Source organism: Numida meleagris, chromosome 5, assembly GCF_002078875.1.
Source record: "Numida meleagris isolate 19003 breed g44 Domestic line chromosome 5, NumMel1.0, whole genome shotgun sequence".
NCBI lineage: Eukaryota > Metazoa > Chordata > Aves > Galliformes > Numididae > Numida > Numida meleagris.
In genome coordinates, this window is record NC_034413.1 from 65,389,897 (window position 1) to 65,407,209 (window position 17,313).

The 17,313-nt window shown below is 38.7% G+C and overlaps 1 protein-coding gene across 1 annotated transcript in view; it reads right to left on the bottom strand.

Annotated features, from left to right (window-relative positions):
* Positions 1-16,757, bottom strand: part of DARS (aspartyl-tRNA synthetase) — a 37,106-nt gene extending 20,349 nt beyond the window's left edge. Inside the window, exons 1-4 of the mRNA XM_021398600.1 lie at positions 16,509-16,757; positions 15,233-15,290; positions 10,354-10,446; positions 5,283-5,385 (exon numbers count right to left, since the gene is read on the bottom strand). Coding sequence (XP_021254275.1) covers positions 5,283-5,385; positions 10,354-10,446; positions 15,233-15,290; positions 16,509-16,580 — 326 coding nt within the window. The 5' untranslated portion in view covers positions 16,581-16,757. The remainder of the gene's footprint in view (positions 1-5,282; positions 5,386-10,353; positions 10,447-15,232; positions 15,291-16,508) is intronic.

A 17,313-nucleotide genomic window follows, 5' to 3' on the forward strand; every position in this document is an offset into this window, starting at 1 on the left:
AGTAGGAAGTTTTTTAAAAGAGCTGCACTTGCTCAAACCAGTATAATGAACAAAACAATGGTCAATAGTTGGCTTTAAATCAGAACATGTTTAGTAAGGGATGAGAATCCATTCATCTCAGTTATTAAAGAAGAGACAACAAATTCAAGGAAGACATGGAGAAATGATGCTAAGTGCTTAGAAAGAGTACATTCTCTTACAAATGATTCTGTTTTAAAACTCCTTAAAAAGACTAGGGCAGAGAACACACCATGCTAAAACAGCATTAGGTCTAACTACAAATTCCCTCTAGTTTTCAAATAAGTCAGTGTTTAAAACAAACGAAGTTTTGCTCCTGCACTAACATGTTTTCCCCTCAAGCAGCTCTCTTCTACTTCCCCCACTTCTTTTCTCACCAACAGCAGTGTACTGGTTGAAATACAAAGTTCTGAATCTGCTGAATAAAAGCCCTCACGCTAATAATTGCAAATAAAAAAGTGTTGTAAACAAATTGAAGCAAGTTCTGCACTCTGCAAAAAAATAAAATAACAGCTATATGTAAATGTGCTGTATGACTCAGACCACTGATCCCACAGCTGAGAACCTGTGCTAGTGAAGTCACTGCAGATCTTTGATCAGAACACGCACAGAATTCAAGATATGGAAAATTGTATCAGATCAAAAATACAGCAAGAAACTTCTACATCACTATAACTGCAAATACTGCTTTGCAAACTTGCCTAAAACTTAAAAACTTTGCAACCGTTATAAAATATGGCTTTTTTTTTCCCTCTCTCTGAACTGGAATTGCAACTGAAACAGTACATTTCTTGATCTGGAGCACACTTCATAAATTGTAACAGCACTTAGTCAATCTTTTTTTTAAATATAATTTCACGTATTTCAGCTCAGTTCCTACCTCTACAGATACCTTCATACAAATTTGTATATAACTGTTTGGGCGCATGTAGCACCACCAAGTTTTCTTCTGTCTATGCATATCTTAGTGTTTACAAACATTCATAATCTACTCTAAACTTTCACCTCATGAACAGAAAACATGCTTCATTCAGACTGCAGATCTAATCAAGTTTACTTGCATCACTTCAATGCAAACAAAAGCTTGCATTTTGAATTCTGTCTGAACTGAGCTCAGCAAGACCTAGTGTTGGAAGAGTCTGAAATCCCTCATCATCATTCATCAAATGAACAATGTAAAGCTGAAAACACTGCTTTGATTCCAACAGGTAATTCTAGGAACATTAGTCAAATGGTAATTTCAGCTCAAATTAGAACAAGAAAGAAGATGCTTTAATTAAATAGTGGTAACTACAGCATAATGTTCAAAGCATTCCCCGCAGTAGCAGCACTATTTTTTTTTTTCTTTTTTTAAACAAAATTCCCCGTGGTAACAAAAAAGAGAATAAAAACCGAAGAAATGAACAAATAGCAGAAAAACATGCCAAAGAAACCATCACTTCCATCTCCAATTAATATTACGAAAGACTTGAAAGTAAATTGGAATGCAAGGAGAAGACAGATTATATCTTTATATTGTTTGATCCTTAAAGGAGTTATTTTAGTAATAGATTCATAATGTCCAAAGCTAAACACTTCCTCTGCACAAGAAAATGCTCCTTTATATTATAACATTCATTCAAATAAAAAAAAAGAAATCAAGACTATAATTATTAAAATGTCCACTAGAGGTGTTACGTCACTCTCATCTATGCACGTCTATTAGCCAAGACTCTTTCAACCACAGGGTTGCATCACTGTGGTTTGTATGACAACACTTTCCTGTTGCAAGCTGAACCCCTTGTGGGCCTCTCTAGTAAATCACAATATTTGCTTGATCAAAAGCCTGAAGAATTGGAAGAAGCTTCATTATTTATTTCCTTTAAATAGAAAATGTTTTAATTTGTGAAAGCATCTATACTTCTACAGATATTTTCTTGCTTGCTTTTTTTCTCCAAGACTGTTTGAGGTAAGCAGACTGCAGAAATCACAATATTAATACTATATTAAATCTAAAAATATAAATAATTGCTATAAAATAATACCTGATAGTAGTTTATGTGAATGCAAGAGAAAACCAGATGCAATTAAATTTACTTAAAAAAAAGTTCACTTTTTAAATAGTTGACCTTATGCACAGGTACTATCAGGCTGGGATTTACACTGATTTATCTTGGATAGAACAGCCAGGTTTCTTTATCCTGACAGGAGGGCAGATTTACCTGACCACAAATTATTTCAGTGTGCTACTTCATCATCAGCCTTCTCTGATTTGATGTATATTGTCACAAAGAAGACAAAATATTCCAGGAATAATCTAATCACTGGCATATATTAAATTAATGGCATTTAAACCCTTTTTCAGAACCTACTAACATAGTAGGATAGAGAACTGCATGAACTCCTGTTAAGTTGGTTACCTATGATTCCAAATTGCTAATTTCCTCACATTTCTGAATATTAATTTTGAACATATAGAAAATCTGAACTAATGTTCAGCTAGAAGCTCTTCATCCTCACACTCATTCTCTCTTTAAAACAGTGGTAAACCAGCGTGAAGCATCTTTCTCTAGAAGAACTCACATTCTTAGGATAATGGAGATAAGCCAGTATATAAATATTACAGTTGAGTATGCAATGTTGTTGCTAGACCACAGAAGGTTGTGAAAGCTCCATTTCCAGGTGCCAGTATCTAAAAGAGGAACTGGTTTATCATTTATGAAAATTCTACAAAACATGTTCATGATTTAATCAGCCTTTATGCCATCTTAATTTTTCCTTAAAATTCACAATCCAGACCTTCACAAGCTGTTTGAAAGAAAATTCCATAACCACTATCTAAATATGAGAAAGCACCACGTGAAACAAAGTATCTCATGCCAGTGAAAAAGTTTAGTTCCTATAACTGAATGAAATGTAAGGTATGAAAGTTAAGTCTTTTCTTTAATGAACGTTTATTTCCTCATGTAATGTGTAGGAAACAAGAGGAGATGAAGAAATTGAGAAAGGCAGAGAAACAATGCAGTTATTTTTAGACAGTGAAGATCAGCTTCATCTGCTAATAATAACAGCATCGTTCTACAGCACGTGAGAACGAGCGGGAAGGCGACTGAAGACACGGCACACGCTGTCATTGTGCTTCAGGTGGCACTGACGTGGTAACCACAAGTGCACTTGGAAGTCAGCGAAGAGCAGCCTCTGAAGGACAAGATGCAGCTGCAAGGAGGGCATCAGACAGAATTGAGAAAAAGATAAAACACTGGAAAAAGTGAGAGCGTGGGAGGATATTAATAAAAAAGGTTTGTTGGTGGGAAGGAATGACTGCACTAATAGTGTTAAAAAAAAAAAAGTAACGCTCAATACAAAACCCGGGAAGGCCATGGCACGGAAAGTTCAAAGCACATTATTGTCAAGATCTAAGCATTTCAGAAGCACAAACAATGAGTAGAACATGCATGCCATGAATTAGACAGTCCGCAATATCAGGATTAAAACATCAAATACTACCACGAAAGGGAACAGGATGAGAAGACCAAACATCGTACAAACATGAACCTGGCTAGTCAGAGGAAGTTTGGTCTGCCACATCAAGAAAAGTGGGGAGATGACAGAGAAATGGAAAGAAATTAAGGATAAGATTCCATCTGATGTAACAGCTCACTGCAGCTGAAAGGTATTTTATTAGCTTTGCCCTCTAGTCTTTGCAGATATCACCTCTGGCTAGCTGTGGACCTCCATGGCCTAGTTTAAATCACTAGCCTGCCAGAAAAATAATCTAGTTTAAAAAAAAAAAGAAGGGAAGTAAAAAACCAAGCAACCAAGGTCACAGAAGGCTTACAAGTGGAAGAATCAGTTCAGAGAAGAAAAGAGTAAGGACTGACATTCCCTCTTGCAAGCTCCTATCACTGATCTCTTCTGATCATGAAACAGAAACATAAGAAATTCAGTCATGGAGCAAAGAAACATGAAGAAAACTGAAAAATAGAGATGTTTGAGAAAACTGGAGAACAGGAGAGCGAGCACCACAACTGTAAGAGCTGTTTCGCTGCCCTGTAGCGCAGTTTGTGGAGCACAGGCAGACTCTTAGTAGGTTACATACAGGGAGAGGAAGTGGGGAGTGGAGAAACTGTGCACTCAATTCTTTTCAAAGATTCTAAGTGCCGGAGAGAACAAACTATTTTACGAAAAAACAGAACACTTCATTTTGGCTCATAAACACCTGTAAACAGCATGCTTTGCACTTGCACTGCCAACACTAAGCACCACCAAATAATGAACACTGCTGGTCCTGTTCTCCCATTGCCTCGAAGCCCATCAGCAGAAGCATTATCCTAACCTTCTTAACTTGGCCTCTGGAAGTCTGTACTATAATGAATCCCTCCTCCCCTGACATATTGAAGGTTGAAGGCTGCAGCACTTCTGCAGCTAATTAGCAGAGGCTCCCTTCCCAAGCATGAGAGTAGTGCCAAGGACTACACAGAAGCAACTCAAGTGCCGCATGTTCAACATACTACTGCAGCGAACTGATTCACATTTCTATTTGTGAACAAGTAATTACACATGACTAAAAAGTTCTATTATAAAAGCACCCTCATCATGCAAACATACTTCATACAGGACAACCTGAAAGCATAATCTTGAGGTAAGAAGCAGTGGCAGGTAATTTCTTTTTATCTTTAAGAATGCAACAAACCAATTAACTCAATTTAAATTGCTGCAAATACGTTTTTTCTGAATTGGTAAATCTAAATATAAAATAAAAATACTTTTAAAGGTATCTTAACCCCTACCAACTTTCTAGTGCCAAAAGAAGGCATGTAAACAAGATTAATTCAGTGCACAGAAACAATTCATCTCTACCACTCAGCCACTTGTGGTATGGAGCTTCCTTGCATCTGCACTAGCTATAGAACATATTACTACACTGTCAGTCTTGTAGAAGAAAAACCCTTAACATGTGCAGAGACACACAAACATCACACAAAATGAAGTGTCCTACTAAGCTCAGCTTGCCAGACTTTTTGTTAGCCAGCCTGAAAGTAAATGTAGGTTGTCTACGGCGAGAGAATGCTGCTTCAGCAGTTCAGAATGAATTTCAAGCCTGTTCTCTATTTTATCTTTTGTCAGTGTAATGTATTCAATGCAATAGTGAACTGACAATTTAAATAACTACATTTTAAAACAAACGAAGCATTGATGTTAATGTGTGAAAATGGTCCCAACCCTTGGGAGTCCTGGTTCCCACCATTGTTTACTCTGACAACAGGATATAATTGCTTACTTACTTGGCAGCAAACTTTACCATCTGCTTGCTTGCATGCTGTCCCACAGCCACAAGAGCCTGGATATTAAACTGCTGCTGACGCAGGACTAAGAAACACTGCTTCCCTGAATACAAAAGAAAACAACACAGGTGTATTAAGGACAAGTTACTCGAGGTCTTTGTAAATGAGGAAAATGTAATTCTGCAATTAAGCTGAGCTTTTAACAAGTTTCTTTCACTCCTCCCACCCACTCTAGCTACATCTAGACTAAGCTCTGCATGTACACACACACCAAACCCTGAGACAAATCCAACGTCTGGTGTACGTTTAGAAACCTGTGAATGAACATTTTCTAAAAATAACACATCTTCCAACATAAGTAATACCCAGACAGAAAATAGAATTTGTAACTATTTAAATATCTAGTGCTCTTCAATTGTAAGAAGAAAATCGTACTTTAACTTGTTGCATTGCTCACAACTGTGTCGAGTTTACATTGTTTTCAAAAAAGTTTTTTCTCCTCTTCTTAAATGTACTTTGGCACTTCTAAAATTAAAACTGTAGAGTTCATTTGACAAAGCTGCTGAGAGAAGTAGGCTTGATTTTGCACCACAGGGACTACACCAACAATGGTCGTTCTATAATACTCCGCACATTCAGAATGAAGGGGAACAAAAGGAGCACTGACTGTGATAAATGACAAGAATCTAAAAGACCCAAGCAAAAATTTCTGTAAGAGCAATTTATTCATGAACAGCTTAGGGAAAAGGAAGTTAATGAGATTTAATAGTGATTTACAGAGAATATAGTGCACTTTGTTGACTTTTAAAATTGGCATTTCCAAGTCAACAAAGCTTCAAATCTGTTTAAGTGACAGTTACAATCATTTCCTACTTCTGCTCACATCTCTAATAAACATTCATTGCTTAACGTACATTTAAGGAAATATGGTAATTTCAAACGCTTCTTCCTCAGAGAGAGTATGAACAAACACTCATTGTCATACCAGCATGTGACAAAATGCATCAATACCATTTCAATTCAAAGTTCTGATTCATAAAGTCATAACATTTTCATTAAAATGGTGAAAGTAGGAAGAAGCCAGCAGCTGTCATAGACTGCTACTTCCCATTTACTGTTGACTTACGCTATAAAACATTACAAGCAACCAATAGCCAATGTGAATGCTGATACAAAAAAGCCAACTGCAGTTGCCATTCGTAAATATGCAGATTACAATTCCTGATACATAGCTGCACATGAACAGTACCAAAGATAAACGCAGACCATTTGACATACAATCTGTCAGGAATAAAAGCAAACACATAAAACTGCTATACAATAACATTAAAAATTAACATAATTACTCTAAATATCTTACTTCGTTCTACGATTGTGATTTCGGAGATGCAATAAAACTAATACCATATTTCTAGAAAACAGACTACAACCATTTCCGTATCCCAGAGCCTGCAACATCTAAGAAAAAAGCTAATATGAGATGAATTTACATATTTCCTACAGGCAAGCATTAAGTCACAGATTTAAATTAGAAAACTACAGGCTTCAGAAATTAAATACAGCCTTTAAGTGCTGTATCTGCCTGTGTTTCACATTTATACAGAAAGCTGACAAACTAATGTATGAAGTATAGAACTTTTCCATAGGACAGAATACGCTAAGTTTGGGGTAACCGAGGTGTATCCCACATTTAATATTTCTTTATTTCTTACTACAGCAAGCACAAGTCTGTAAGTATTTCCTCAAAGATGAGCATTTTTTCTCCATGATTTCAACACAAAGAATTTAACCAAATATAACAGAAATTCCACAACGCAATATTAGGCACTCAAACAAAAATACATAGCTGAAGACTACTATAATGTCACTTAACTAATAAATACTTATTAAGAAGTTAGTAAAATAAATGATAGAACTTGCTATCGTACAAATCAGAAACAAGTCTGGCCGTTGTTCTTAACCCCAAAGACCAGAAATCTCATCGATATTTCCATCACAGAAGGATTCATGAGTAATGGTAGTCGTTTCTATGAGAAAAAAGGATGTTTTGTAGAATAATTTCTAATCACACAGAAGTTAAGTGATCAAACAAACCTCACTGATAGAAATAATTATAATATCACAGTGATAAAAACTGTGGGAGGGAACAGAAATTCTCTCAGAAGAGCCCACTGCGTGCAAGATAAGGCATCAAAAAGATGAGCCATAACCCAATCTAGTTCATGATTACATGCTTCCTTTCTTCCCCTCCTCTTGATCTGGAAAAGCATCAGAATGAGGAAAAAAAAGTAAAATTTGGGGATGTCTATGTGTTTCAAAATCTTCACATGGCATTTCAGTGAAAAGAATAAGACCACCTATCATTTAATTGCTCATATTTACCAGTAATCTACTCAAGGCATCTATAAAATAAACCAGTGCTGTGTTCTATAGGAGACAGACTAAAGAGATGAAAAGTTTCAAAAGAAAATTAAGTTAAGAACGTTTAGTCACAGAACAAATAAGAGAATACGTCGCACAGAATCCCATCAAGTATTCACAGAAAACCAAACAGGAATAGATTTCCCTTCTTGCAAGTACCAAATGACACAAGACCTTGAGAGGAAAGGATGCAGGAAGGAATTTGCATAAGCTGCAAAAAGAAATTTGTTTATCATACAAAAGGAATACACTGCTAGTTACAGACATCTGCCAGCAAAGAAAATAAATGTGGTCCTTTTGCGCTTTGTGGCAGTCTTCTTTTCAACGCACTGTTTTGATGTTTAATAAAAGCTTTGCATCCATAAAACAAAACCAAGTTCTGGTCTAACTTATCGTAGAAGTCCTAGCTGCCTGGCAGAATGCAGACTGACTTCCCAACTGCTATTCAATGATAAACGTGATCAGTAGCTTAGGATGGCTTTAAAACAAGGCCAGAAATAACCTATCAACTACCACAAAAAAAAAAAAAACGGGGCCCCAAGCACTTTATTTTTTGTACAACTCACAGAAATTTCCAACACCCCATTCTTTACACATCCTTCAGTTAATTTCCATCGGGCCCCATGAGTGGCTTGCTATATGAGACAGCTGGCTTCTACAGTTGTTCACATTCTTTTTTTGCTGCTGTTTATTGGTTAGAACCAGACAGGGTTAAATTAAGGATACGTTGGTTATTTAGAAGTCAAAATCAATCTTCTAAGAAAAAATAAAGCTATTTTTGTGCTAGATTTTCCTGTTTCCTGCAAGATTTTCCTTTCCATAACGGTAGGAATAGTGCCACACAGAGTGTGGGAAAGGCTAACATTACGTCTTATGCTTAAACATTTGCTTTTGTTCTAAGATTCTTTCCCCCAAAGCTTAAGTAAACAAGCATACAGTATTCCCTAACAGCATTCCCTGGATGTCAGAATTGTTCTGTCCTGCCGGTCCAAGAAGGAAGAACAAGAACAAGCAATAAACTGACAACACTTTGTACCCAGAATCAATTCCTTTGCTTTTATTCTTCAGGTTGTTTTAAAAGTTTTAAAAACACGTTATCATTTCATAAAAAACTATCATCTACCCTGAGGTCAAAGGTGAAGGGTGAAAAGCAACAGCTTCTTTAAAAGTTGTCATGCCGCACGTTATTCCGACTAAAGTAAACACACATATCATGAAAGTTACCTTATATAAAATAGAGAAAGTAATAAATAACCACGGAACCTTCCATTTTGTTTTAGAAGCCTACTTAAAGGCATCTGTCTTTAGCACACTAAATTCCGTCAACAGTCTGAACTTTTCCTCCTGTTGCAAATGAAAAAGCCATGAGAATGCTCGGAGTTATATAGTAGTAGTAACATTTAAATTAGTTTTTGTCCCTCGTCTGAATAACTCCAAGTTGTGGAATATAAGCAATGACTGAGGATTCCACAGCTTTTGGGTTTGGACAATTTCTGTACGTGGCAAAGAATGACTTCCAAGTAATACCACACTGCAGAACTACTGAGGAAATCACACAGGTCCCCCTAAATATAAAGATTATAATACAAATTGAAACATCTATTTATACATAGTTCCTTATTTTAATTGACAGCAGCACAGACAGTAATTTAGGGGAATTTATTTATCTCTATATATAATTAAAAAGAAAATGAATCCTTAAAAAGAGAAATGAATCTGGTATCTGTGACAATAGCCTGTACTGGATCTTACCTCTAATTTGCATTATTTCCAGTTAATACTACTGTTATGTTTCATTTGTGAAGATAATTTTATGCTCTCTTCTTTCAATTCTTGGGAAGACAGTGTATTTATATCTCCCTATCGAGCTGCCAAACGGAACTGAAGCCAGCACAACAGTTGTCAGTTCCTAGTACCAACTGAAAAGGCCAAAGCCTGTTTAAGTTTGCATATGGCAAACTGATCTCCAGAGAGAACTTCTGATTCCAGGAAGAAACATGGCTGTCAGACAGTGAAATATGACAGCCCATGCCATTCAGAACCTACAAGAGGATTCTCCCTTTCTCGTATTCAAGAAAGATGATGTTTCTTAGTAAAAAGTCCAAGCTGAAACAATCAGACATTGGCAATGAAGTAAAAATTCTGAAATTTTAATGTGGATTAGAAAACATATAGTGAAACAATTTGTACACATCAGAATAAATATGGCTCTCTGAAAATTGGTAACTCTTTTTTATTCCTACTGAGGATTAAAATCACATATCTTGCAACTGTAACACCCAAAGCAGAAAAATTATACATATGTATTTGAAGTTACTGTTACTTACAGTTGTCCACATACCACTTTGTAATGTGTTAAAAAACAAAAATCATTTCCACTACAGTGTGATAGTAATATTCCATTTCCCATTCAGCTGAAAACAAGATTTCCTCTTTCCTGGTTAGGAAAAGTGGGTGGAAAATAGAGAAAATAACCAGTTGAAGCAAACACTGAGTAACCACATGGCAAAGTTTTCTTGTATGCAAGATATAATTAGCAGACAGTCATTGCTTTGCTTCCTTTCACTGAAATATCATGAAGTTTAATTAAATGTTCAGGTTGCTTTAACAAAGTGAGAAAATATACATCCGATTCCTGTAAGCCTCTCACCTTTAGCTCTGCTTGTGTGAACTCTGCCACGAACCCAAACCACCTCATCAGCCTTCTCCTCTGTCAGGTCTTTTATTCGAATTAAAACACGATCTGCGTAACAGAAAAAATACACATTAAAAAACTGGGGGGGGGTAAGGAAAATATTTTTCACTTTAAATTCCAGATTCGTCTTCCATCACTACTAAAATTTATAATAAATCCAAATTATTATTTTGTGTATCTATTGCGTAATAACAGTTTTTACTGAAAACACAGATTCCATCTTCTTTCTCTGCAAACTGTACTTGATAAAGTAGTTTTAACTTGGTTCATGCTTAGTGTTTGACCTACACAGCAGGGCAAACTGCACCAAAAGAAAAGCAAGACTTGTTGCAGTTCATGGATGGTAGAACCCAGCATGACTGCTCTACTTCTGATGGGGCTTCACTGTGCTGCACTGTATTAGTTGCACTTACAGGTCTGGATTTCTGCTAGCTAAGGGATACCTGCCTTACTTCACCATGAAGTGTGAAAGCTGGTATGCTGAATGCAGCAAAGCAATGGCTCAGAGAAGGCATAACTATTCTCTGTATACATATAAGTAGGGTGAATATCACTGTAAAATTCTAATTTAAAATAAAAATACAAATTAATGTGCTTTCCAAATGCAAAGAACATTTCATGCATGGGTAGGAAAAAGCAGAATTTGGATAATAAAGGAAAGAAAAAATATCATGGAAGATACTTTGTAAGTAAATCAGGACTTTACAGATTATACACAACCAGCATGAACTGACAACATGCTGGCTAGATGCCACTATTCCTTGTAAGGTACTTATTTAATTGTATATTTCCCTACATTTTGGCCAAATAAACATTTGAGACTGAAAAAATATATTTCTTGTAGTATCTACAAATCAGAGAATATATTTATAGCATGTTGTAGAACCCCAACAGTTCTAACTACACTTTTTCATTTACAGCTTGTACGCAGATTTTTTTTGGTGTAATAAGCAATGTTTTTAACTTTCTCAAGAGAAAAACCAATTCAACCTACCTTCCACCCCAGACTTCTCCATTGTTGCTAAATAACACTAAATTTACTAAGACACTTCCACTCTACAGACTTCTCTTCTTCCCAACTGTACTTCCAAGTTTGCCTGCCTCAGCTTACCATCTGCTGTTCTGAACTCGCTCCTTCTGTCCCTGCATTCCAGTCACAGCTTGCCCTGCAATCCTATTATTCTGCACTGGACTAGTATTCTGCACTCTGCAAATACGAAGCGGGGCAGTGGTGTTTAAATGTTTTTTTTTTTTTAGCTCATGCCCAAGACAATACAGTTTTAGTACTTCCAAGAGTTCAATACGTAGACAGTTAAAATTACCTCAGTCAACTTAAAACTGCATTACTAGAAACCCGAAACATTTCTCAGGCAGAAGCATAAAGGCAGAACGAGGTGTTACTCCCTATTGTTTCAGGAACCACCTGCATTATAAACATTAAAAAATATACTTTGTGGATACGTAATCGTCCACATTTCATCAAGACTAATCAAGACAATTTTCATTCAAAAATTTTTATATGATATGAACTGAAAACAATTTCATCTTTCATAAAAAGGCTAACAAAACAACATCCAAAAAGAGACATAACAAAGTGATTTTTTTTTCAGCAACAGACAAAGCAACTTTTGCATCATCTTGCTTCCCTACAGAAAAATATTTCCCTATCTGTCCCAAATCTCTTCGTCCTTCCTCTTATTTCTGAGATGCTGGTAGTTTGTGGTACTGTCTATGCTGGTTAGTGTACACAATTGTTTCTAACTCATTTTGCCTTGTCCAGCCAACATACTGTAGCTCCTACCTTCCCTCCATGCTCTCACGTTCCATTAATTGCACAGGGAACTCTTTTCAGTTTCTTTTTTATCTTTTCCTTAATAAAAATGAAGCTTCCTGTTCTCACCTTTGAGGTTCTCCCACCATACTCTTTAGACTACTGCCTACTTGTTCTTTCACAAATGCAAGATATATTTACATTTTCTTGCCCCTTCTTTACACATAAACATTTACAGATAATTAAATATTGTAAAAATAAAAAATATTTTTAAATTGTGCTCCAGTTGAAATGAAGACAAGGGAACAGAGATATCAAAGATCAAACCAAACATGTCCAGCCTCTATTCAATATTCATGCCATATCACCTTCATTGCCATATTAAATCATGTTTAACATCTAACTGACTGTTTTTTTTCTGAGCACTAACATTTTCACGGGAAAATAAAAATCCAAAAACTTATAAGGATTGTGCACATCAAAATCACTTTTACACATACACATTCCCCGCCTGTCTTACCAGTCTTTTTTCTAAATTCATCTAAGTTACATCACAGAATTTTGAAAGGTATGATCAGTATTTCTGCAGTCCAGCATAAATTCCAATTGGGTAATTTTGAATAAAAGAAGCGGAAGATAAGTTTAATTAAAAATGCCAAAAGCAGGTTAAGATGAAAGCAGCTTTGAGAGAGGGGAAATGAAACCAGTGGGGCTGAATGGACAAAAGAGAAAGGCAAATGGAGTTTTACAAGCAGTCATAGCCTCAAGAAGGCAAGAAGAACTGTAAAGACATGATGTAATGGGAAGTAAGAACACCACATAGGTGGGGCAGTCAACCTCAGAAGTGGGCCAAGAATGAAGGCACAGATGTGTGTGAGATCAGTAGTGCAGGGTGGATCATCTTTGCAAAAACTCTGTATGTGAAAAAAGTTTTATTTTGCCTGGAGAGAAACAAGAACGTATGAGAACAGTGAAATGACAATAAACTTAGCCCTTACAAAGTGACTGATGACTACACCCTCCCATGAATGCTGTGGTGAGAACTCCCCCTGGCAGGAGCCCCTGAATCTTTAAGGGTAAGAGCATCAACTTTGAGGAAGGCACTGGGCTGATTTGTATCACAGGCATTTTGTTTTTTATCATTACCTTATTTGGTGTTCAGGGTAACCATCTTCTAAAGAAATGGAATGTAGCTTTTATTTTATGCCCAACGGAAAGCCTATTCAATCCTGTCCATGCATTGGCTGAGAATTGTTTTATTAAATGAGGATTGAGGAGACAACAAGCCTAATTACAGCACTCTGCCCTTTTCATATTATTTGCCGTAGCTTTCACCATTTGCCTCCTCAATACGATTTTTTTTCTGCGGAGCATTTTTGAATGTTTCTTTTGAATGTGAGACAGTTGACAAGGGAAGACTTCCTCCACGAAAGGAGGATTCGTTCCTTCAACCGAGTTGGCCAGTCTGGGGCTCACGCAGAGTTGCTGATACAGGGTGTGAAACTGGCACCAGGGACAAAGCTCACGGAAACTCTAGTGAGCCAAACACCATTGCAGAAGGGTGCAGGATGAGGAAATCCATCAGAACTTCAGCTTACAGTCAGCATCTTACCAATTAAACTGCACTGCTAACTTTGAGAAGTTACCTTTTCCTTGTCTTCACACTTTGTGTTGTGACTGCAGTGCTATCTAAGCACACTCAGTATGGATGGTTGTGCTCCTGCTTCTTCCAGCACTTGTTAGACCCCAGCCAACTTCTTTCATTTTGCTAAGCTGGCTGAACAACTTACTAGGAATTAAACATCTCAAAATGGACTACCAGAAGATGACAGCAGCCAGCAGTTAAGCAGGCTAACACTGTGACAAAATTTCAAATTTAGTTCCCTTTCTCTGATGATTAATGCATATGTTACTCAATAATGACTGTTAATACAGTCTCTAATCATTTTCTTGCTCTGCTACAATACTGCATACTGTTTCTCTTTGGTTGTTTTCAACCTGTGATTGCTTTTGTGCCTTCTCTTTCCTACATTCTGGGTTTCTCTTCCTAAGAAGGAAGGTCAACAAAAACAACCATGCAGAGGAGAAAAAAAATCACCTAGTTATAGAAGATGTTCCTTTTTCACATTCCACTACAAAAAAGTTACCATAAGCCAGTCTGTTACCTTTCCTCATTACTGTTTCATGAACTGAATAAGGTGAAGATTAATGTTTCTTGGGATGTTGACCTGGGACATTGTTCTCTAGCTGACAAGTCTTTCTGAATCCCAATTCAGTATCAGTCTGAAATGAAGACTCCCTGAATTCACAGTGGTATGAATAACAATACAGCCCATAAATATTAATATATCTACTCAGAATGAGCTGTTGCAGCAAGCCATAGCAGAACTTATTCTAAGAAACAAACAACCCTGACATCTCTAGGACTTGGTATATTATTAAAAAAACCCATAATAATTTAATACAAGAAAGTCAAACCTGCAGTAACAGAGAAAAACTGACAGGCTGTGTAGGGCATAGTCCAAACTGTGATTCCTTACTCTCTCTAGATCCAGCTCTGATATCCAACCATTATCATGGTATTTTTTTCTTCTGTCTTATCAGAGCTTTCTGTGTTCCAACTTGTGACCATGACCTCCAGTCCAAATGCCACACAATTTCGAGTCTGGCTTTACCTTCTCTACATTCTCCCATGAAGCAGCTTCAGCTAGTAACAAGATCACCACCACTCAGCTGCCTCCTTTCCAGGCTGAACAAACCCTGTTCCTTCAATCTCTCCTCACAGATCCTGCGCTCCAGTCCCTTGACCAGTCTGGCAGCACTCCACTGGACTGACTCCAACACATTAGCATCCTCCTTGTACTGGAGGAGCTCAAATCTGGACACAGCACTCCAAACACAGCCTCACAAGTGCCAAGTGTATTCAAACAAAGGGAAAGAATAACAGCAGGATCTGAATGAGAAAGTTTGGTAAATGATTTTTCAAACAAGTATTTAACATATCTAGCAGGTAACTTTTCTGCCACCTTCTTTTTAAAAAAAATTTTTTTTTTTCAGACTGACCTGGTTTTTCTTGAGATTGTATCATTGATGACACTCCATATCTTTCTTTCGCATAATCCTAAGAAAAGGTAAGAAACATATATCAAAGAAGCACACACAAAAGGATGAACAAGACCATTAGTTAATGGAAGTAATACAAAACAATTAGCTAAAATATTAAAGTCAAGAAGTTGTGTTTCAGGGATGATGTAATCTTAAAGATGCACAAGTGAAATTAACATCATAAGAAAACATTCCAAGAGGAAACGCACATTAGGATCACTATTTGCTACAAGGAAGTTAGTACAAATGCCTTCTATGAAGAAGAGCCTACTCCTGAAAATATACTGAAGTCCCACAGAAGCAGATCCACTGCTGAGTACTTCCTTCCAATATTCAGGCACACAAGTAAAACCAGCAGACTGCCATTATGACAGCAGAAGCAAGCTTGACAGACCACTAACAATGTTATATAAGACACTGGGGTGGGGTCTATTCATTAAAAAGATCTCAATTCCACGTATAGCTTCCCAGCTAAGCCCACACACTTCCAAACTTAAAAAACCACTCATTTATTTTATTCTATCCAATAAATGAACATAAGTTCATTCTAAATACTTTAGCTAGAGGGTCCTGGATACTTTACTTTTTATTAACCGTGGTCCGTGTATAAATTTTTTACATAAGCCACCTATGAGAATTCCTTGTTGCTGATGCATGTTTACCCTTCCAAAAGAAAGCATGACTGACTTTATAACGAAATGAACCGATTTTCATAATTATCATCTTTATTCTTGAAGAAATAAGGCCCCGTAGCTTTTCAGCACTGATCTGAGACCTTCAGGCACAACCTCCTGCCACGCCAGCAGGAGCCAGTGAGGCCCTGCAGCAGAGGCCTGCTTCCAGCAAGCAGCCCGGCCGTGTCTGCGGGTGACCGCCCTGGGGAAGGGGCACACGGGCAGGGCGCTCCTGCGCTGCTTCTCGGCGACACACAAAAGACCCGCGTCCCGCGGGCTCAGGACACGCTCTGTGACGGGAAAGGGGCAAGGTTCTCCAGCCAAGCACCAACTGACAGGGCCCGGTGAGGGGGAGGGGGGAGAGGAGAATAAATAAGCGGCAGCTCTGCTCCCGGGCCCCTCGTTCCGGCCCGACCTGCCCACCCCATAGGACACCGCCCCCGGCCCCGCGGCCAGCTCCGACCCGCGCTGGACCGGGCACGGTCCCTTCTCCCTGAGGGGACTGGGGAACTCGACGCCACGCTCGCCCCTTCCCCCCTTCGCTCCCAACGGAGACCCACGTCGGCCGCCGTCTGCTCTTCGTTGTCCGGGCGGCGGTCCTTGCCCTGGCCGCGACCCGCGGCGCTCGGCATCCTGCAGCGGTGCCTCACGGCCCAGCCCGCCTCGGTTCGGCACCACGCCGCTTCCGCGCGCTTAGTTCTCGCGAGAACGTGGCGCGTGCTTCGCGCGGTCAGCGAGATTGTCGCGAGACTTGAGCCGCAGCCGTCGGAAGCTCTGGGCTCCTTGTGGGCGGTGCGAGTTACCTCAGCGTGGCTGAGGAGCTGCGGTGTATGTCAAGCTGCTAGGGACCGAGAAAACTTTTGCGCGCCGCCCCCAAGGCGAGTAACAGCCGAAGCAATAAGTTTTTCACAAAACCGCTACTGTCCTGACGGGGCTCAGCACCTCTAGCAGACACATACAGAACCGAAGTCTATCACGCCACAGCAGAGGCGTGCTGCTCTAGACCACAGCGCTGGGGCTGGGCAGCGGATGGGTTTGGCCCCCGTTTGCCCTGCTGTGCCATCTGGCACCTTGTGGCTTGAGGTGAAGTGTCAGGCTGAGCTGGTGTGGCAGGCACGCTGCTGGTAACACGATGGATTCGGCTCAGAAGCTGAACCGAAGTGTGTTTTTGTTCTGTCTTAGCCTGATAGGTTAATTTCCTCTCTTCCTGCTGCTCCTGATCTCTATTATTAGTTAGCTAAAACCCAAAGTAGCTCTGGTCATTTCAGGAGAATGAGCGTAAGAGCAAATCCAGGTGTTTCCCTGCAGCTGGGTTCTTAACTCAGTGCTGCAGTTTTGAGGCTGGGGCTGGCTGCAGGTGCCAGC